This window comes from Aquarana catesbeiana, linkage group LG06 (genome assembly GCF_042186555.1).
Source record: "Aquarana catesbeiana isolate 2022-GZ linkage group LG06, ASM4218655v1, whole genome shotgun sequence".
In the NCBI taxonomy this organism is placed as follows: Eukaryota; Metazoa; Chordata; class Amphibia; order Anura; family Ranidae; genus Aquarana; species Aquarana catesbeiana.
The window spans coordinates 335,525,878-335,547,843 of record NC_133329.1 but is presented as its reverse complement, the minus strand read 5'-3'; the positions used below and the strand labels follow the sequence as shown (position 1 = coordinate 335,547,843).

Genomic DNA, 21,966 nt, shown 5'->3' with positions numbered 1-21,966 from the left:
CAGGGAAATGCCTTGTCATCTAGGCAATCTCCCCATTCTGCCTCTCATTGCCACAATTGCGGGCCACCGACGGCAATAGAGTCCGCGGGTGCGCTCCTGTGGCACGCGCCCGCTAGCCGCCAATGACGGAGTGATGTACGGGTATGTCGTTTTGCGCATTCTGTGCCACTTTGCCGACGTATATTGGTGTGAGCCAGTCGGCAAGTGGCTAATCTGTATTTAGCATCAGCTACAAACAGTACACAGCCCCATTTTTTTTGGCAGCAGGATGAAAACATCCATCCTACTCACAGAAAAAAATGAAGCCCAGCTGAGCACTGCTCAGCCATTCACAGTAGGCTTTGTACTTTATAAATACAAGACTTCCACTGCCAGAGGAGATTGTGACATGATCTGCCCACCTCTACACTCCAGCCAATCAGAGGAAGCCTTGTATTCATAAAATACAAGGCGTCCTGTGAATGCTTAGCTCAACTCAATTTTGTTCCTCAAGTGGGATCAGAAGTTCCCCCTGCTGGAAGACCACTGTTTGTAGCTGAAGCTACACACAATTTAGTTTACACAGCCACTGCATGTGTTAATTAAGGAAATTGTTTTGGTCCAAACAAACTATTTAACCTTCACTAAATAACTCCAAAGCATATCAGATGCCATTGTTATAACTGAACTCCAGCCTTCCTTCAGCTGCGCACATCTATAAAAGCTGCTCTACTCAGGGATGCACAGTGCCTATCGCCCGACGCCCAGGACATGCAGTTCCAGGCGCCAGGTAGGTAGTGTTCCTTTTTTTTTGTTTTTTTAACATCTAGCCTGCTGCAAGCCAGCACCAGGTCTGATGGAATCATTCAGGTGGCTGTGATGTCACCCGAAAGCTTCCACACAACCTGGTAAAACTGCTCCCACGCTATATATCCTGGGCTCTGCTTGCCCATCTGCGGGCTCAGGAACGGAATAGTGGGTGTCACCGGGTTAGGACCGGGGAGGAGCGCAGACACACATCTGCTCTCCTCCCCTTTTTATTCCTGACCCGGAAGCGAAGTGTATGACTTCGCTTCCAGGTGCCCGTTGAGTTTCCCCGTGGCCAGCATTCCTGGGAAACAATGTAACACAATGCATTACATTCAGTGAAACAGGGGTGACATACAGGGTCTTTTAGGCCTTTTAAGAGAACCTTTTAGGTATTTAAGAGAACCTGTCGCAAAAAAAAAAAAATCATCACATAGGGGACATTATCTTCAGTTACGTACACGGTGCAGGCCCTCCATTTTTTTGTGTTCCCAAAATCCATACCAGACCCTTATCCAAGCATGCAGCCTGGCAGCCCATGATAAGGGGGAGGGGGATGAGCGAACACCTGCTCTTCTCCCCAAACTATACCAGGTCACATGCCCATGGGGACAAGGGTCTCCTCCCTACAACCCAGGCCAGTGGTTGTGGGGGTCTGTGGGCAGGGGACTTACTGGAATCCCCCACAATGTGAATGAGCGTGGGTACATTGTATCCGTACTCACTGACCAAAAAATAAAAGTGTGTCAAAGAGAAATGAAAAAAAAAACAAAAAAACAGACAGTTTGACAATTCCTTTATTAAAAAAAAAAAAAAAACAAGACAACCCCCAGTGTAGATCCTGGGTCAATCAAGATGAACGCTGCCACCGGCCCGAAAGCTCTGCACCAGTCCATGGCTCCCGCCGTCTGACAGTTCTTAACCACTTACCGACTGGCTCCTGTACATATACGTCGGCAATTTGAAGATGGATATCTCGGTAACGGCAGCAGCTGCCGCCACAACCGAGGTATCCATCTTTTCAGGAGCAAGTCGTGTTTACGATAATGGTGGTCTCTGCGGCGGATTCGCCGTGAGATCACCGTTATCGGCGGCGGGAGAGGTGCCACACCTCTCCCGCCCCCTCCGCCACTTACCGGAGCCGTCGGTAGCGGTGGAGGCGATCGGGACCTGTCATGTCTGTGGTATGGATACCATTGGAGGGCGGAAGCGACATAATGTCAGCTCCTCCCATACTTTTTAAGGGCCATTTTTTTGTTGTCATTTTTTCAAATGACAACATTTTTTATTTTTTGCATTTAAGTCCAAATATGAGATCTGAGGACTTCCATTTAAGAGGACCTGTCATGTTTTTCTATTACAAGGGATGTTTACATTCCTTGTAATAGGAATAAAAGTGATCCAATTTTTTTTTTTTAAACTGTGAAAAAATAAAAGTAAAAATAAATAAGAAAAAAATATTTTTTTAAAGCACCCCATCCCGACGAGCTTGCGCGCAGAAGCGAGCGTATACGTGAATTGCACCTGCATATGAAAACGGTGGTCAAACCACATGTGAGGTATCGCCGCGACCGGTAGAGCGAGAGCAATAATTCTAGCCCTAGACCTCCTCTGTAACTCAAAACATGCAACCTGTAGAATTTTTTTAAACGTCGCCTATGAAGATTTTTAAAGGTAAAAGTTTGATGCCATTCATGAGCGGGCGCAATTTTGAAGCGTGACATGTTGGGCAACAATTTACTTGGCGTAACATTATCTTTCACAAAATTATATATATATATATATATATATATATATATATATATATATATATATATATATATATATATATAAATAAATTGGGCTAACTTTACTGTTGTCTTTTTTTATTCAAAAAAGTGAATTTTTTCCAAAAAAAATGCACTTGTAAGACCGCTGTGCAAATACGGTGCGGAAAAAAGTATTGCAATGACCACCATTTTATTCTCTAGGGCATTAGAAAAAAACAATATATAATGTTTGGGGGTTCCAAGTAATTTTCTAGCAAAAAAAAAAAAAAACTGTTTTAAACTTGTAAACACCCAAATCTCAAAACGAGGCTATTCCTTAAGTGGTTAAATAGCCAGGGCCACCCTGCCCTGTGACATCGACCCAGCATGCACGGAAACCATTTAAGATCAGATGGTGGAGCAGGCAGACAGCATGAGCCAGAAATGGGTGCGGGGATTTTTTTTTTTTTTTTTTTCCAGGTCAGCAACGCTTTTTGGAAGCTGGAGCTACACCGTCAAACGGTTTGTATACCTCATGCTTTATTTTTAACACTTTCTGGGGTCCCATGTTAGAGGAGGCTTCTAGATTCCGATAGGCACCCTGCCCACTAAAATTACCGGCCAGGGTTTTGGAGAGGCGGCTCTTGTCTCCATCAACAGGGCCCGCCACGCACCACCCCACTAATGTTGAGAGCATGTGGCAATACCAAAGTGTGAAAAACCGGCATGGGGGGTCTCCCCCAATCCATAACAAACCCAAAGGGCTTGGTATAGATTGGGGGGGCCCCACACTTTTCACAATTTGTTATTGTCAGCAATGGGTTTTTTTTCCCTTACATTCAGCTGTCAGTGCCATGGTCATTCGTTAAGTCTTCCTGTCAGTGTGCAACTGCCTGGCTGTATCGGAGGTAGGGCCAGACAGGTACACAGAGTCTGCAGGAACGTGGCATTAAATCTATCATCCGCTGATAGTAGGTTCAATGCTTTACAGGTCCACTACAAAAAACAAATGCATATTTATTATTTTTGTAAAGGTGAACTTATCCTTTAAATCGATGGGTTTAGTTCCACTTTATGAATAAGGAGTCGTTCACACCATGCGTGCATGAAAACTTATGACAAAAACTGCAGATTTCACTTGCAGAAACATGAGTTTACAATAGTTTTCATGTGCATTTGATTTGATTTGTTTTTATGCACGTCAGTTATGTGCCCTGTTCACGTCAGTTTTATTTTTTCGTGGAAAACTGCATACACGTTGCGGGTTCCTGTGCAGAAAAAAAAATCTGCATGTGATACTAGTAGTGTGTTGTGAACAGAGCACAGAGAACAAATGGTTTTGCAGAAAAACTCACGTCTCTGCACATGGTGTGAATAAGGCCTAACTGCTGTTCAGGGGCTCTGCGTTTCAACAAAATGGCAGCCTCCAGCAAGAAACAGCAGCAGTGCTTGAGGAAATTTACAGCACATACTACTTTTAGTAGCATAAATTATTAAATGTGGAATGCATGCTCCTTGTCCAAGAACATCATTTTTTATCAAGTTGTTATAGGTAAAGTTCTGCTTTAATTTGATTTCAGTTTTTTCAAATGTAGAGGTTCGGAATCACATGTGGGTGTTATCTAGGGTGATGTGCATTCAAATACAGCCTGCCTATGAATGCCCACTATCAGGCTGCATGCAGCCCATTAAGGCATTTCCATAACTCCTTCCAAGAGCCACCTCACTGCATGCATCATGTCTGAAGTTTTTGGGGAGCACCGAGGCAGGTAGGTGTGATAGTTTCGAAAAAACGACATTCATTACTCCACCAGCCACAATCTGCCTGCTTGCTTGCTTTGCATAAAAAAAAAAAAAAAAAAAAAAAACCCATGAAGCACAATCTGGTGCAGGAATTGTGTGAAGAAACAAGTGACGCCATGGTGCTGGTTATCTGATGCGTTTCGGGGGCGTACCCCCTCCCTCAGAGCTGGGGGTTGGCTCAAGGTGGTGCATCCCTGAAATGCATCAGTAAACGAAACCGCTTGTTTCTTTACTAGATTCCAGCTTCATGTTTTTATTGCCTTCCTTTCTTCTATTTTTGTGAGTATTCATTTTGCATTTGTCTTTAATCACATAATAAATTGCAGGTAATACACTAGGCCTTTGCACCCACCTATGTGCTCTTTTTTGTAGTTTTTACCGGATTTCCCCATCTGAGGAGAGCTGCATCGGTGGAGCATTCCTAACATTTGTCATTTCCACTGTACTTTTGGTCTTTGATGAATTTGTGAGTGCTGGAGGTGACTATGTTATGGGGATGTTAAAACAAAGATCTTAATAGGAATGCTAGTTTGCACTTTAAACAAGCTGCTAGCAGTCTTTCAACTTGCTTCAAAAATAGTGAAACTCACCATGTCATCCCTGCCTGTCCGCAGTAATGTAATCAACCACGTATGTGTCTCAGACCCCATTTACAGCAGCTCACTGTGTGCCACAGTGATGGGACACCCATGTGCACAAATTACATCACCAGAGCCCTGCCATTCAAGTGGCTGAAGATACAGAACCCGGAAAGAAGATCGGGCAAAAGATGAATGCCCTGGGGAGCAGGAGGAACCACAACAGCGCTGGAGGGCTTCATTTGCAGGCAGGTCTATCATATCGTGCTTGTATATGGTGCATACTAATACATTATGACACAAAAGTAGCTTTTTTAAATTTTTTATTTTTTTACTTTATTCAAGTGACTTTACTGCTTTAATAAACCTCACAGAAAGCTCTACAAATGGTTTGCAAAACGTGCGATACACACCACTCTCTTATCCAAGCTGACGCAACGTAAACAAGGCCTTAAGACCAGGTGCAATCTTAAAGTGGAGTTCCACCCAAAAAAAAAAAATAAATCATTAATGTGCATGAAAAAAGGGGGTCCCTCGTAATCTGCCTCCTTCGGCCCCTGGGCTCCTGACGTCACTTCCCTCGGCGCAGGAAGGGAGATCAGCTCTCCCCCCTTCCTCTAAACCAGACTCTCTCCACCTTTTCAACACAGAGGAACCCTTGAAATAGTTCTCTGGTCTCGGGGAACCCCTGCTAAAAATTAGAAATCTACAACTCATGATACATTAGTGTGATGGTCAGTCAAAAGAATGCCCCTTACACTTGTGGTCATTGGGAAGAATTACCTCCTTACAGATAGCTAAAAAGATCAATGGTGGGAGTGGGAACTTATGAGAGGCAGAAATTGCCCAATGCTGAAAGAACTGGAGGAACCCTGGTTGAGAATCACTGCTCTAGGCAATCATCTGGGACACGTGACAGGTCCCAGATGATTGCGCGGCCAGTCACAGCGCGGCTCGCACATGCACAGTGGGTGCCCACAGTTACAATGCCGGCTCCGCTGAGCGGAGGGGAGGGGGAAGAGGAGCGGGGCTTCGATCCCCCTCATCGCTGGACCCTGGGACAGGTAAGTGTCCGATTATCAAAAGTCAGCAGCTGCAGTATTTGTAGCTGCTGACTTTTAATTTTTTTTTTTTTTTTAAGCGTAACTCCGCTTTAAGTTGGCCATACACTAGTAGAATCCAGGGTGGATAAAAAATCTTTTTTTTTTTTTTAATAATTAAAAAAAAAAAAAAAAAAAAAAAAAAAATTTTGACTTAAAATCGGTTTAGATTTTTTGTTTTCTATTTAAGATACATTAATTTAGTTTATTCATGAAATGGAGCTTAGTTATGTAGCATGAGGCTGTATATTCTGCAATATTTACATTTTTGGAAAACTCATTCAATGAATCCAAGCTCTGCAAGCTGAGATAGCATGTACTGCATTGATGCATTCACACAATTCCATAGTAACCATGAGATAAAACAAAGTTCAAGAATATTCTTTTATCCCATTGTTTTGCGTAAACTGTATGATTGAATCGGTTCTAATTTCACTGTTTTACTAAACTGACATCTTATAATTCTAAATAGGAAACCTTCATGTCGTATGCAAATATTAAAGATTCTAAACTACCAGGAAGAATAAGTCCTTACATTTAAAGAGCACCTGTCATTTCAGATCCATCAAGGCAGCGCCTGTTAGCGGGCATCCACCTCACCTGCTGCCGCCACGTCCCTCACCTTGTTGTGTCACCGCCGCATCACAAGCCGTCCCATTAAAGTGAATGGGACTGTCAGTGAGTCGACAGCAGACCAGAGGAGGCGGCGCTGTGGGACAGACATGACAGTTGCTCTTTATTCCCTTGCCGACCGGCTCACGCCGATATACGCCGGCAGAAGGGCACGTACAGGCATATTAACGTACCTGTATGTTGCCCTTTAAGCTCTGTGAGTGTGATCGCGGCTCCCGCGATCACCACATGGAGAAGAAGAACAGGGAAATGCTGATGTAAACAAGCATTTCCCCATTCTTCCTAGTGACGGGGAGCGGTGATCAGTGTCGTGTCACACATAGCCCATCCCCCCTACAGTTAGAACACATCCCTAGGACGCACTTAACCCCTGCAGCGCCCCCTACTGGTTAATCCCTTTACTGCCAGTCACATTTACACAGTAATCAGTGCATTTTTAATTGCAGTGATCGCAGATCGCCGCCATTACTAGTAAAAAAAAAAAGTTTTTTTAATAAAAATGCCATAAAACTATCCCCTATTTTGTAGACGCTATAACTTTTGCTCAAACCAAGCAATAAACGCTTATTGCGATTTTTTTTTTTTTTTTTTTACTAAAAATATGTAGAAGAATATGTATCGGCCTAAAATGGGGGAAAAAAAATGGTTTTAATATACATTTGGGGGATATTTCTTATAGCAAAAAGGAAAAAATATTGCGTTTTTTTCAAAATTGTTGCTTTTTTGGTTTATAGCGCAAAAAATAAAAACCGCAGAGGTGATCAAATACCACCAAAAGAAAGCTATTTATGGGAAAAAAAGGATGGGAGCCACGTCGCACGACCGCGCAATTGTCAGCTAAAGTGACGCAGTGAGGAATCGCAAAAAAACTATCTGGTCTTTGGCCAGCCAAATGGTCCAGGGCTGAAGTGGTTAAAAATGATGATTTAAAAGCCTTTTTACTAGTGATTTAAATCATGATTCAACCACTTCCCATCCGGGTCAATTCTGGCTCCTACATGTAAAAATCATCATTTTTTTCTAGAAAATTACTCAGAACCCCCAAACATATGTTTTTTTTAGCAGAGACCGTAGGGAATAAAATGGTGGTCATTACAACTTTGCCACATGGTATTTGTGCAGGGATTTTTCCAATGCTTTTTTTTTTTTTTGGATAAAAAAAAAAAAGTTTCATGAATTAAAAAACACAAAACAGTAGAGTTAGCACAATTTGTTTGTATAGTGTGAAAGATGATGTTACGCAGAATAGATACCCAACAAGTCAAGCTTTAAAATTGGGCACACTCATGGAATGGCGTCAAACTTGGTAATTAAACATCTCTATAGGTGACGCTTTAAAAACATTTTTACAGGTTACCTGTTTAGAGTCAAAGAAGAGGTCTTGGGCTATAATTGTTGCTCTCGCTCTAAGGGCCCTTTCACACTGGGGCGGGGTTGGCGGTAAAGCCGAGAAAGGGTTAAAAACCACTGCAAAGCGCCTCTGCAGAGGTGCTTTGCCGGCGGTATAGCCGCGCTGTCCCACTGATTTCAATGGGCAGGAGTGGTATACACTCCGCTCCTTCAACGCTCCGAAAATGCTGCTAGCAGGACTTTTTTTTCCCGTCCTGCTAGCGCACCACTCCAGTGTGATGAGAGACAGCAGCGGCACTTTCGGGTCGGTTTGCAGGCACTATTATTAGCGCAATAGCGCCTGCAAACCGCCCCAGTGTGAAAGGGCCCTAACGCATACGATGATACATCACACGTGTGATTTGAACGCCATTTTTACTTTTATTGCTTTTACACTCTCTTAGATTCTTTTTATCACTTTTTTTCCTATTACAAGGAAAGTAAACATCCCTTGTAATAGGAATAGTACGTCACAGGTCTTCTCCTTCAGGCTGGAAAGACCTAAATCAAAAAAAGAGGAAAAAAAAACCCTGTCTCTGCCTTTCCAGCCGAGTCCCCGGCAAGGGTCATAGAGATGACTAGGGACCATCTGACCAACAGAAAACTCTCTGGCTAACTTCCGTCAGCAAACGATTCATTCTCCGGCTCGCCGATTGCACAGGCGAGACCAGAGAAGCACCGGTGGGCAGCGGGCTTCCGCCTGCAAGAACAATCAATCGGCTGAACTGCCGGTGCACAGAATCGCCAGTGGAAAAAAAAATTATATCTGGATGATGCTTGTAGCTACAGGCATCATTCAGATATCACAACTGAAAGTCCATGATGTCATATGACATACTGCTGGCACGAAGTGGTTAAATCAAATCCACCCTGGTAGAATCTCATTGGAAAGGTTTAATTTTCAGAAAATTTTTTGATTTTCTAATCACGAGTGGGGAAAAACTGACCTTTGCTTGCTACTAGGAGCAGGATCAAAAAATTCTCTCAAACAAATTAAATTTCTAAGTGTATTTGGTTTTTGTCCAAAGAAGTCAATTCAGTCCAAAATCAAAAGTTGAAAGAAAAGTTTTTTTGTTCTATTAAATACTTGCGAACATTTGTCATATCTATTGTATTGAGACTTTTCAGATGAATGCTCATACGAATACTAGTGAAAGGCCAGCTTAACACTTGCAATTTTAAGTGTTGTGCATTCTTCGGTCTATATGTCCTGGAATAACACAGTCAAGTTCAAGGTCAATGCCTTTGTTTGACAACATAGCTCTTCTAGGTTTAAAACACGCCAGGCAAGGCATGGGTCTGCACGCACAGAATTCACGGATATAAGGAGCCTTTCACCAATTGTCACTCTTACCATCTATATTATACAGTCACCCCAGCACCTCACTGTAGTCTGGATGCCAACAGGTACAAAGGGTGTCACTGCCAACATACAGATAATTTCCTGTTCACAATCCCTCACCTTGGAGTTGAGCTGGCACCATGCTGCATCCAAATGCACAGTACACAAACGGCATGAACACATACAGGCCAGACAACTGCATTTATATCCTTGGCAACATTAAGACACAAGACAACCTGTGGTTCTCTAGCTGTGGAGCTATAAGTGTCCCATGGTCATGCACAGACAGCAGGGGAGCCACAAGTGCTTGCGGCTCAGTACCACACTACCATGATTACCAAGCTCATACTAAAATCAATGGGCACATAAAACATGTTAGTAAGGCAAGCCATACCTTATATTCCCATGGGCACTGCAGCAAGTGGTCATCCACAGCCATTAAATCGCTGCTTGAGAATTAGCTGGCTCTACACTGAAGACCAGGTTCCCACTACAGTGAAAGTAAACTTAAAACATGCCAGCACAGCACTACTACCCAAACCTTGGCTGTTTTAACCTTGCAGCCACATCAACCACAAATGCAATACAGAATTTGAACAATTTCTGTTCCTACAGGTATTCAGAAGGACTACATTTTTGACTGTTCCTAAAGTTTTTCAGTGGGACTAAGCCATTTACATTAACCATACTCCAGGGGTATTTTTAAGGCCATTTCATCTCTAAAGTTTGGAGAGTCTAGCACCTGCCACTTTAAATGCCTTCAACTTAGGCGTGCAGCCAAGGCCCAGTTTGGACTGCAGGGTGTACAATTTCAACCCTCTACACTCAAAAGGGTATTGCTCCAACCTATCTACTTTCAGCTAGTATCAGAATTTATGTTATCCTACAAAATCCTCCAATCTCACCAAACACAGGAGGAACAGAATGCAGATATTCCAGATTTAGCATAACAGTGAATACAAGTGGGATAAACATAACATGGCAGAAAATTGTTTTAATCGATACCTAGACAACTGCAGCTCTTAGCTGTGGAACTATAATCACCCAGTGGTCATACTCAAGCAGTCAGAAAGTCACAAGTGTTTGGGCTTAAGAAGGCACTACCTTGAACACCAAGCACCTACTAAAGTCCAAGGGCACATAAAACAGTAGTGTGGCAAGCCAGGCTGACTACACAGCAGCTGGAGCCTCTAATGTTCCCACAATACAACAGGAAGGTCTATGGGTGCAATTCCAAGGGTTCCATAGATTCATCAGGTGTTCTATATCCTGAGGCAAGGACAGGCACCCTGGGGATCTACAGCTCTGAAACCATAAGCACCAATGGGCATCCTCAGCCAGCTAGAGTGGCACTACTCTGAGCACATAAGGCCCTGTTCAAATTGGCATTAGAATCAGGCATTTGAGGAGTGCCTCTGACACGCCTCAAATGCCTAGTAAAACTGCAATAGGCATGTTGGTTGCGCCTGTCAGTCAGGGTGGATAAAAGAAAAAAAAAATCTCAATGATTTAAAAAAATAAATAAAAAAAAAAGTTTTCTATTTAAGTTACATTAATAATTTAGTTTATTCAGCATGAAATGGGGCTTAGTTGTGTAGCATGAGGCTGTATATTCTGCAATATTTTCATTTTTGGTAAACTCATTCAATTAATCCAAGCTGAGATAGCATGCATGCATTGATGCTTTCACACAATTTCACAGTAACCTTGAGATAAAACAAAGTTCAGGAATATTCCTTTATCCAATTGTTTGGCAAATATATGCACACTACAAACTGTATAATTGAATCGATTCTGATAATGCTGTTTTACTAACCTGACAGCTTATTCTAAATGGGAAACCTTTATTTCGTTTGCAAATATTAAAGATTCTAACTACCAGCAAGAATAAGTCCTTACATTTAAAGAGCACCTATCATTTCAGATCCATCATAGCGGCGCCTGTTAGCGGGAATCCACTCACCTGCTGCCGCAACATCCCTCACCTTGTTGAGTCATCCTATTAAAGTGAATGGGACTAAAATTATGGATTAAAATCGAATTGATTTAAATCAAGCCTTTTTACTAGTGATTTAAATCAAATCAACCTTGCTGTCAGTGTTACTGTAATTGCTGTCATCAACAGCAATTACAAGGGATAGACATATAAAGAGCAGACAATTATTTTACACACCAAGACTGCTTCTGCCTACAGCTCTATCGGAGACCATAAGCATCCAATGTACATCCTCAGCTAGCGAGTCACAGGTGCTTTGGCCTCAGCTGGCACTACCCTGAATACCAGGCTCCTAACATGAGTACATGTCAAGGAGTACATGAAGCAGGGCAGTGTGGAAAGCCATGCCTTATGGTCCCACAGCAGCTTGACAGCCTGAGCCTCAGCTGTTCCTACACTGCATGTGCATCAATAAGGCGGCCTATGGGTACAGTGACTTTGGAGTGCCAGTGGTCATCAGGTGTTCTATATGCTGAGGCAGGGACAGGCATCGTGGAACTCTGCAGCTGTGGAGTTATAAGCGCCCAATGGCCATCCATTAGTCAAGTGGTACATGATGCAAGGCAGCGAGCCAAGCCTTGCAGTTCTGCAGCCACAGCCATAACTACATTGAATGCAGAGCAACAGGAAGGACTATGGGCTCAATGACTGCCAGTGATCATTGGGTGTTCTATACCCTTGGGCAAGCGCAGGCATCCTTGGGCTCTGCAGCTGTGGAACTATAAGTACCCAATTTGCATTCACAGCCAGGAAGTGGCAGGTGCTTTGGACTCAGCTGGAACTACCCTGACCAGGCTCCTATGATAGGCAATGGGCACATTATGCAGACTACTGCGGTATCCCTCACGATTTCACAGCAGCTGGACACTTGCACGAGTGGTCGATGGGCACAGTGACTGAGGGGTGCTAGAGGTCATCGGGTGTTCTATATACTGAGGCAGGTATCCTGGGGCTCTGCAACTGCAGACCCAAAAGCACCCAATAGTCATCCACGGTCTTGAAGTCATAGATGCATGGGCCTACTCTGTCAATTGGCACCTTAATCAGGCTAGGGCGACATGCCTTACGATTACACAGCAGCTCTGGGGTGGCAGAGGTCGTCAGGTGTTCTACAACCTGAGGCAGGCATCCTGGGGCTCTGCAGCTGTAGTACTAAAAAGCATCCAATGGCCATCCACAGCCAAGGGGTCATAGGATCTTGGACCTCAGCTGACACTACCCTGAATACCAGGCTCCTACTATAATCATGAAGCAGGGCTGTGTGGCAAGCCATGTCTTTCAGTGCTGCAGTCTCAGCCATCCCTACATTGTACATGGGCATACTCTGAACATCAAGCTCCTATTATAGTCAATGGGCACGTTGAGAAAAGGAGGGTGACATGCCTTATGGTCACACAGCAGCTGGACATTCCGAGCTTCAGACTGCATACAAATCTCTATGGGTACAGTGACTCTGGGGTGGCAGAGGTCATTGGGTGTTCTACACCCTGAGGCAGGCATCCTGGGGCTCTGAAGCTGCGGTACTATAAGCATCCAATGGCCATCCACAGTCGGGGCTCACAGGATCTTGGGCCTCAGCTGGCACTACCCTAAGACCCCTTTCACACTGGCGTTTTAGCACCAGAAATAGCCTCTGAATAGCACCTGAAAACAACCTCCCATTCATTGCAGTGTGTCCTCACACTGGGGCGGTGCGCTTGCGGGACATTAGGAAAAGTTCTGCGAGCAGCATCTTTGGGTCAGTTCGGGACCGCTGAATGTGGCTCAGTGTGAAAGGGGTCTAAATACCAGGCTCCTACTATAATCATGAAGCAGGGCCATAAAATAGCCAAGGCATACAGTCCTGAAGCCTCAGTAATCCCAACACTGCATGAAGATCAGGAGGAATAACTATGGGCACAGTGATTGAGGGGTTCCACAGGTCATCAAATGTTCTATACTGTGAGGTAAGGACAGACATTCTGGGGCTCTGCAGCTGCACCCAATAGTCATCCTCAGCTTGGAAGTCACCTGTGCATGGGCCTACTCTGAGCACCAGCTTCCTACTATAAACAATAGGTACATGAAGAGTAGAGTGACATGCCTTATGGTTAAAGAGCAGCTGGACAACCCAAGCCTCAGACTGCACACAAATCCTATGGGCACAGTGACTGAACTGCCAGTGGTCATCAGGTGTTCTATACCAGTGTTTCTCAACTCCAGTCCTCAAAGCGCCCCAACAGGTCAAGTTTTCAGGCCTTCCATTATTTTGCACAGGTGATTTGATCAGCTTCACTGCTTAAGTAATTACCACAGCTGTTTCATTGTGGGGGAAATCCTGAAACATGAACTGTTGGGGCGCCTTGAAGACTGGAGTTGAGAAACACTGTTCTATACCATGAAGGAGGTACAAGCAACCTGGAGTTCTGCAGATGTGGACCCAGAGGCACCCAACAGTCATCCTTAGCTTGAAGTCACAGGTGCATGGGCCTACTCTGTCAATGGGCACATGAATCAGTGGAGGGTGACATGCCTTATGGTTATACAGCAGCTGGACATCCCCCTGCATACAATGCCTATGGGCACAGTCACCGAGTGGTAAGGGCCATCAAGTGTTCTATACCCCGAGATAGGGGTCAGCCACCCAGAGACTCTGCAACTGTGAGCCCATAAGCATCCAATGGAAATCCTCAGCCTGGAAGTCACAGGTACATGGACCTACTTTGGCATCCTGGGGCTCTGCAGTTGTGGTACTATAAGCATTCAATGGCCATGCACAGCCAGAAGAGCACAGGTGGTTGGGCCTCAGCTGACACTACGCCGAATATCAAGCTCCTACTATAATCATGAAGCAGGGCCGTGTGGCAAGCCATGCCTTACAGTTCTGCAGCCTCAGCCATCCCTACAATATTTAAGGATCAATAGTAAGGCCTATGAGCACACTGACTAGGGGGGGGGGGGGGGCGCGCACATAATCAAGTCTTCAATACTCTACAGCCCCTTTCACAGGAGCACCTCCACTAACTCATCTCTCCGCTTATCCCCCCCCAAGCAGGCGGATGACAGGTCCTGTCCTCTGGATTGGATGGCGGCTGGCGTCAGTGGACATGTGTCCGCTGACATTAGTCGTTCCATAGAAGAGACTGGAGGGTCCGATCAGATCTGCCTAAAAGACTGACTGGTGAACTTGATCGGACTGCTCCTGTGAAAGGGGCCTAAGGTAGGGACAGGCATTCTGAGGCTCTGCAGCTGTGAGCCCATAAGTACCCAATGGCCATGCTCAGCCTGGAAGCCATAGGTATATGGGCCTACACTGAGCACCAGACACCTACTATAGTCAATGGCCACAGGAACAGGACACCCTAAGGCTGCCTACACGACCGATGGGTGCAGAGATGGGAACCGCATGGGGGGGGGGGGGTGTGCAGAGATGGGCACAGTAGCTGGGGGGGGAGATAGAAAAGATGGGCACAGTGTCTGGGGGGTGGTAGAAATGGGCACAGTGTTGTGGGGGGGGGGTGGTGGTAGAGATGAGCACAGTGTCTGTGGGAGGGATGGTAGAGATGGGCACAGTGTCTGTGGGAGGGATGGTAGAGATGGGCACAGTGTCTGTGGGAGGGATGGTAGAGATGGGCACAGTGTCTGGGGGGGGGGGGGGGGGATGGTAGAGATGGGCACAGTGTCTGGGGGGGGGGATGGTAGAGATGGGCACAGTGTCTGTGGGGGATGGTAGAGATGGGCACAGTGTCTGTGGGGGGGGGATGGTAGAGATGGGCACAGTGTCTGTGGGGGGGATGGTAGAGATGGGCACAGTGTCTGTGGGGGGGGATGGTAGAGATGGGCACAGTGTCTGGGGGGGGGGGGATGGTAGAGATGGGCACAGTGTCTGTGGGGGGGGGGGGGGGATGGTAGAAATGGGCACAGTGTTGTGGGGGGGGTGGGGGGGGGGTGGTAGAGATGAGCACAGTGTCTGTGGGAGGGATGGTAGAGATGGGCACAGTGTCTATGGGAGGGATGGTAGAGATGGCAGTGTCTGTGGGGGGGGGGGGTGGTAGAGATGGGCACAGTGTCCGTGGGGGGGGGGGGGTGGTAGAGATGGGCACAGTGTCTGTGGGGGGGGGGTAGAGATGGGCACAGTGTCTGTGGGGGGGGATGGTAGAGATGGGCACAGTGTCTGTGGGGGGGATGGTAGAGATGGGCACAGTGTCTGTGGGGGGGATGGTAGAGATGGGCACAGTGTCTGTGGGGGGGATGGTAAAGATGGGCACAGTGTCTGTGGGGGGGGGATGGTAGAGATGGGCACAGTGTCTGTGGGGGGGGGGATGGTAGAGATGGGCATAGTGTCTGGGGGGGGATGGTAGAGATGGGCACAGTGTCTGTTGAGGGGGGGGGATGGTAGAGATGGGCACGGTGTCTGTGGGGGGGGGGATGGTAGAGATGGGCACGGTGTCTGTGGGGGGGGGGGGGTGGTAGAGATGGGCACAGTGTCTGTGGGGGGGGGGGGGGTGGTAGAGATGGGCACAGTGTCTGTGGGGGGGGGATGGTAGAGATGGGCACAGTGTCTGTGGGGGGGGTGGTAGAGATGGGCACAGTGTCTGTGGGGGGGGGATGGTAGAGATGGGCACAGTGTCTGTGGGGGGGGGGGATGGTAGAGATGGGCACAATGTGTGGGGGGGGGATGGTAGAGATGGGCACAGTGTCTGTGGGGGGGGGGGATGGTAGAGATGGGCAGTGTCTGTGGGGGGGGGGGGATGGTAGAGATGGGCACAGTGTCTGTGGGGGGGGGGGATGGTAGAGATGGGCACAGTGTCTGTGGGGGGGGGGGGATGGTAGAGATGGGCACAGTGTCTGTGGGGGGGGGGGGATGGTAGAGATGGGCACAGTGTCTGTGGGGGGGGGGGATGGTAGAGATGGGCACAGTGTCTGGGGGGGGGGGGGGTGGTAGAGATGGGCACAGTGTCTGGGGGGGGGGGGGGATGGTAGAGATGGGCACAGTGTCTGGGGGGGGGGGTGGTAGAGATGGGCACAGTGTCTGGGGGGGGGGGTGGTAGAGATGGGCACAGTGTCTGGGGGGGGGGGGGGGTGGTAGAGATGGGCACAGTGTCTGGGGGGGGGATGGTAGAGATGGGCACAGTGTCTGGGGGGGGGATGGTAGAGATGGGCACAGTGTCTGGGGGGGGGGGGGGTAGAGATGGGCACAGTGTCTGTGGGGGGGGGGGTAGAGATGGGTACAGTGTCTGTGGGGGGGTAGAGATGGGTACAGTGTCTGTGGGGGGGGTAGAGATGGGCACAGTGTCTGTGGGGGGGGGGGGGGTAGAGATGGGCACAGTGTCTGTGGGGGGGGGTAGAGATGGGCACAGTGTCTGTGGGGGGGGGGTAGAGATGGGCACAGTGTCTGTGGGGGGGGTAGAGATGGGCACAGTGTCTGTGGGGGGGTAGAGATGGGCACAGTGTCTGTGGGGGGGTAGAGATGGGCACAGTGTCTGTGGGGGGGTAGAGATGGGCACAGTGTCTGTGGGGGGGTAGAGATGGGCACAGTGTCTGTGGGGGGGGTAGAGATGGGCACAGTGTCTGTGGGGGGGGGTAGAGATGGGCACAGTGTCTGTGGGGGGGGTAGAGATGGGCACAGTGTCTGTGGGGGGGGGGGGGTAGAGATGGGCACAGTGTCTGTGGGGGGGGGGGGTAGAGATGGGCACAGTGTCTGTGGGGGGGGGGGGTAGAGATGGGCACAGTGTCTGTGGGGGGGGGGGGTAGAGATGGGCACAGTGTCTGTGGGGGGGGGGGTAGAGATGGGCACAGTGTCTGTGGGGGGGGGGGGTAGAGATGGGCACAGTGTCTGTGGGGGGGGGGGTAGAGATGGGCACAGTGTCTGTGGGGGGGGGGGGTAGAGATGGGCACAGTGTCTGTGGGGGGGGGTAGAGATGGGCACAGTGTCTGTGGGGGGGGGTAGAGATGGGCACAGTGTCTGTGGGGGGGGGTAGAGATGGGCACAGTGTCTGTGGGGGGGGGGTAGAGATGGGCACAGTGTCTGTGGGGGGGGTGGTAGAGATGGGCACAGTGTCTGTGGGGGGGGGTGGTAGAGATGGGCACAGTGTCTGTGGGGGGGGGTGGTAGAGATGGGCACAGTGTCTGTGGGGGGGGGGGGGTAGAGATGGGCACAGTGTCTGTGGGGGGGGGGGGTAGAGATGGGCACAGTGTCTGTGGGGGGGGGGTAGAGATGGGCACAGTGTCTGTGGGGGGGGGTAGAGATGGGCACAGTGTCTGTGGGGGGGGGTAGAGATGGGCACAGTGTCTGTGGGGGGGGGGGTAGAGATGGGCACAGTGTCTGTGGGGGGGGGGGGTAGAGATGGGCACAGTGTCTGTGGGGGGGGGGTAGAGATGGGCACAGTGTCTGTGGGGGGGGGTAGAGATGGGCACAGTGTCTGTGGGGGGGAGGTAGAGATGGGCACAGTGTCTGTGGGGGGGGAGGTAGAGATGGGCACAGTGTCTGTGGGGGGGATGGTAGAGATGGGCACAGTGTCTGTGGGGGGGGGATGGTAGAGCTGGGCACAGTGTCTGTGGGGGGGATGGTAGAGCTGGGCACAGTGTCTGTGGGGGGGATGGTAGAGCTGGGCACAGTGTCTGTGGGGGGGATGGTAGAGCTGGGCACAGTGTCTGTGGGGGGGATGGTAGAGCTGGGCACAGTGTCTGTGGGGGGGATGGTAGAGCTGGGCACAGTGTCTGTGGGGGTGGGGTGGTAGAGATGATCGGGTGTTCTTCCATCCCGGAAGGTAGACATCCTGGGGCTCTGCAGTTACCAGGAACCCGCACTCCCCGGCCTGTCCCGCCTGCCGTAGACATAACGCGGCACGCTGGGCCTTGCAGTCCCACAGGGCAGGCGGTGTGACCCCCTCCAGAGCCGGCCACCAGGGAGGAGGAGCAGTGGGATGGGTGAGCCGGGGAGGAGGTGGGGGGTTATGGAGGACATCTGCCCTCCCTCCCCCTAGGGGGGTTGTCTACGATCCAGCCCCGGCTCATCACTTACCGCTCCGCCATCGGCACCGCCGCCACCCTCCGCCGATCCCCGCAGCAGCCATCCGAACGAGCGCTGACGGCGGAGCGTCCTACCCACAATGGGCGGGTTCACATGGAGAGAAGTGGGTGGCCGTTAGTCCGGGGCTGACACAGGAAGGACGCTTCTTGTGGCCTTTATATATTTTAGTGTCCGGGACCCCCCGTCTGTCGCCGCTCCGGCCTGCTCCGCGCCCCGGAAGGAAGAAGGCCTAGGCCCGGAGCCTGCGGCCTAGCACTTACCTGGCCGCCGCCTTGCTCGCTGTCGTCGCTGCTGTTGCCGTGCTGCAGATACTCGCTCTGCCCGTCCACCTCCATGGCGGCCATTTCCTCTCTCTTGACGGGCTGTTCGGGAGCTGAGGGGACAAAAGAGACAAACACGACACCGTCAGCGCCATTGCTGGGGCTTCCCCCCTCCTCCTCTCCGCTCGGACTCGTCTTCTCCTCCCTCCTCCTCACAGCCTTCCCTCCTCCCCGCTCTCCCTCACACACACACCCCGCTCGCACCGCTTGTGTTTTCCGCCGCCGGCTCGCGGGCGGGCGCCTTTTACGTACCCGTCATTGTGTTTGTGGCAGGATTAAAGGAACACAATCTCCAAGGAGAGAGAGGGAAAAAGCCAACAGGCCCGGGCAGGGCTGCGCAGGCCGCGGTGGCTTTATTAGACGCGTGACATGATTAGAGTATAATAATCACAGGCGCGCTGCGGACGGAGAGAACCAGGCGCGTTTTTTTTTTCCTATTTTGATTGACGGTGCGGGGAAACACAAAAGGTGGGGCTTGCGGCCAGTACGGGGGACGTGACGCGTCAACACGTACGGAAGGTCCGCCTCCGTTCTGCGATGCTATTGGCGGTGGTTTGGTCGTCGGGCCTCTCTGATTGGCTAAGGCACACGTCCTTCATTCTCTGGGATTTTTTTTTTCTTTCTTATTACGCGGGCTTCCTGTAAAGCTTGCGTGACGTGCGCGCTCCCTGTGTTTACTATCGCAGACAATGAGCGGGAGGAAGAGCCGCGCCGGGCCCGCGCTGCAAGCCGACCGGAGGAAAGGCTGGGGGCCCGGCGTGCTCCCGCTCTGGCGGCCCGGTGCCGCTCATTGACGGGAGACGTGCTCTTAGTCGGCTCACAGGGAGAAGTGGCGGCAGCCATTTTGTTCCGCAGCGTTCAGCCAGCCGCTTCAGCGGGATTTAGAGCACGCGTTCCCGTTGAAGTGATAGGCTGGATATAGGTCCTGTCTACAAAATGGCTGCCGCGGCTCTGTGTGGGGGACACACGATTCCTTTCACCGTGTGAACCGAATAAAGTCTTGAATGTGTGACATTAAAGGACAACTCCACCCGAGCTGGTTATTGCTTCACCCCCCTGTGTGGAATGCCGCAGACACGTGGCTGAAGAGGACCCCAGGGCAGAGCAGAGGCCATTTTGTGTTTAGAAACACACAGCTTGTCATTGCTTCCAGATCTACTTCTGGGACAAATTTAGTGACTATAGAGGCAGAAAATGGATGGGAACTCTGCAGAACATTAGTCAGAAAATTAAAAACAAACACTGTAGCTGTCGGCTTTTAATATAAGGGCGCTTACCTGTCCTGGGATCCCGCCATGTCAGAATCCCAAGCCTATTCGTCCATTGGCTTTGGGTGCAGGCGCCGCCATTGCGAGTAAAGGAAACCGGCAGAGAAGCCTTCAGGCTTCACAACCCGTTATTTACTGTGCATGCAGGCCTTAGGAGTTTGCAGCTACAAAAACTAGCTGCTGAGTTTTAACCACTTCAATACCAGGCACTTTCATCCCAGGACAATTTTCAGTTTTTAGCTCTGTCGCACTTTGAATGAAAATTGCGCAGTCATGCTACACTGTACCCAAACAAACTTTTTTTCATTTTGTTCCCACAACTAGAGCTTCCTTTTGGTGGTATTTGATCACCCCTGGGGTTTTTATTTTTTGCTAAACAAACTAAAAAAACAAAATTTTTGAAAAAAAAAAAAAAGCTTTTTGACAGCTTATGGGCACATTTTAAAAGGTGTGGCACATCTGAGGGGGATGTGCTGATTATCAGCACAGACCCCCCTCTGACAGGGAGAGCCGCCGATCGGCTCTCCCTGTCAGCGCAAACTGAGCAATGCCGTTTACCGGCACTTCCTGGTTCACACGATGATCAGCTGTGATTGGTCACAGCTGATCACGTGGTAAGAAGCCTCTGACAGAGGCTTCTTATCTCGATCGGAGATGCAGGGTGTTAGATTGACACGCCACGCTGCACGCCCCCATGTTATCCTGCTAGACGTCATATGACGCCCATTCAGGATAACCGAACCACTTTCCAGCCGTTCTGCATATGGCGGGCGGGAAGTGGTTAAAGAACAGACGTTCGCCCACCCAGGGATCCAGGACAGTCCTCACCCGAGCCCAGTTTCTTCACCAGTCTTCAGAATCTTAACCACTTCAGCCCTGGACCATTTGTCTGGCCAAAGATAAGAAAAAGTGGGGTGATGGCGCTACCATACAGGCACTAAGTGGTTGTAGGAAAATAGTATGTGATAACCCAAATTCTTTCACCATACCATAAAATTTATAAAGGTACTAATTGTGTTTCACAGATGTGTAATGAGAAAGTGAACGTGTAAAAAATTCCGAAACAAACGGAAAAAAATTATTAAATTACCTATATCCCTAATTACTTGAAAAAAGTGTATTAGATGTGTCTAAATAAAACTGATAAGCAACCTAAATACGAGGTTCATGGGATGCATGTCCACCCTCATCCAACCTAAAAACCGTTGCAAACATAATCATTAAGCCATTAAATAAAGGTGATTAAATATACAAATATCCCCACATCTAATATATACAGAAGCTGAATTATATAAACGCACCCTAAAAAATGTGCAAAAGCAATCCACAGTAAATACTTAGTATTGGTGAGTGTTCAGTAAATAGTCCCAAAAAACTGACCATTAATAACCATAGAAATGTGCAAAAATGTCACTCAATCAGAAAATTAAAAAAGAAAAAATATATATATGATCCCAGATGTCCAAAACCAGGTGACTTCGGTGCAAGACAGATAAGGTGACTGTAGTGTTCCCCCAATGGGTCCCCACTCAACAGAGGTAGATACCCCTGCCGGGGTAGTGGGCAACTCCAGTAGGATCTTCACCTGGGTAGGCCGTGCTAGGTTTTCTATACCTCCATAGACCTTTCCACCTGTTCTGTGAGATTTCAGGTTATCCTCCGATCAGGGCTTCCCAGGTCCTTCCACAGCAGCAGGTGGCACGATCCTCACAGGAAAAAACAAGGGGCTCCCATAGTGTAGTAGTAAAAGGGATTTTATTTTAAAAAATGTGTTAAAAACAATCGCTAATACCGATGGTACACGTGAACGAGGAACCGCATATGTAAGTAAGCAGTATGCCGGACCGTGGCGTGCGTACCAATCTGCGTCGGTTTAACTGACAATTGCACGGTCGTGCGACGTGGCTCCCAAACAAAATTGATGTCCTTTTTTCCCCACAAATAGAGTTTTCTTTTGGTGGTATTTGATCACCTCTGCGGTATTTATTTTT

The 21,966-nt window shown here is 48.7% G+C and overlaps 1 protein-coding gene across 4 annotated transcripts in view; it reads right to left on the bottom strand.

Annotated features, from left to right (window-relative positions):
* SP3 (Sp3 transcription factor) overlaps positions 1-19,205 on the bottom strand; it is a 76,395-nt gene extending 57,190 nt beyond the window's left edge. The window contains exons 1-2 of one of the 4 annotated variants that reach the window (XM_073633871.1): positions 18,960-19,205; positions 18,648-18,760 (exon numbers count right to left, since the gene is read on the bottom strand). In XM_073633871.1, the coding sequence (XP_073489972.1) occupies positions 18,648-18,760; positions 18,960-18,966 (120 nt within the window). In that variant the 5' untranslated portion in view covers positions 18,967-19,205. Of the gene's footprint in view, positions 1-18,378; positions 18,464-18,647; positions 18,761-18,959 lie in introns of those variants that run through there. The other 3 variants (XM_073633869.1, XM_073633870.1, XM_073633872.1) reach the window with 3 other exon arrangements.
* Positions 19,206-21,966: the final 2,761 nt, after the last annotated feature.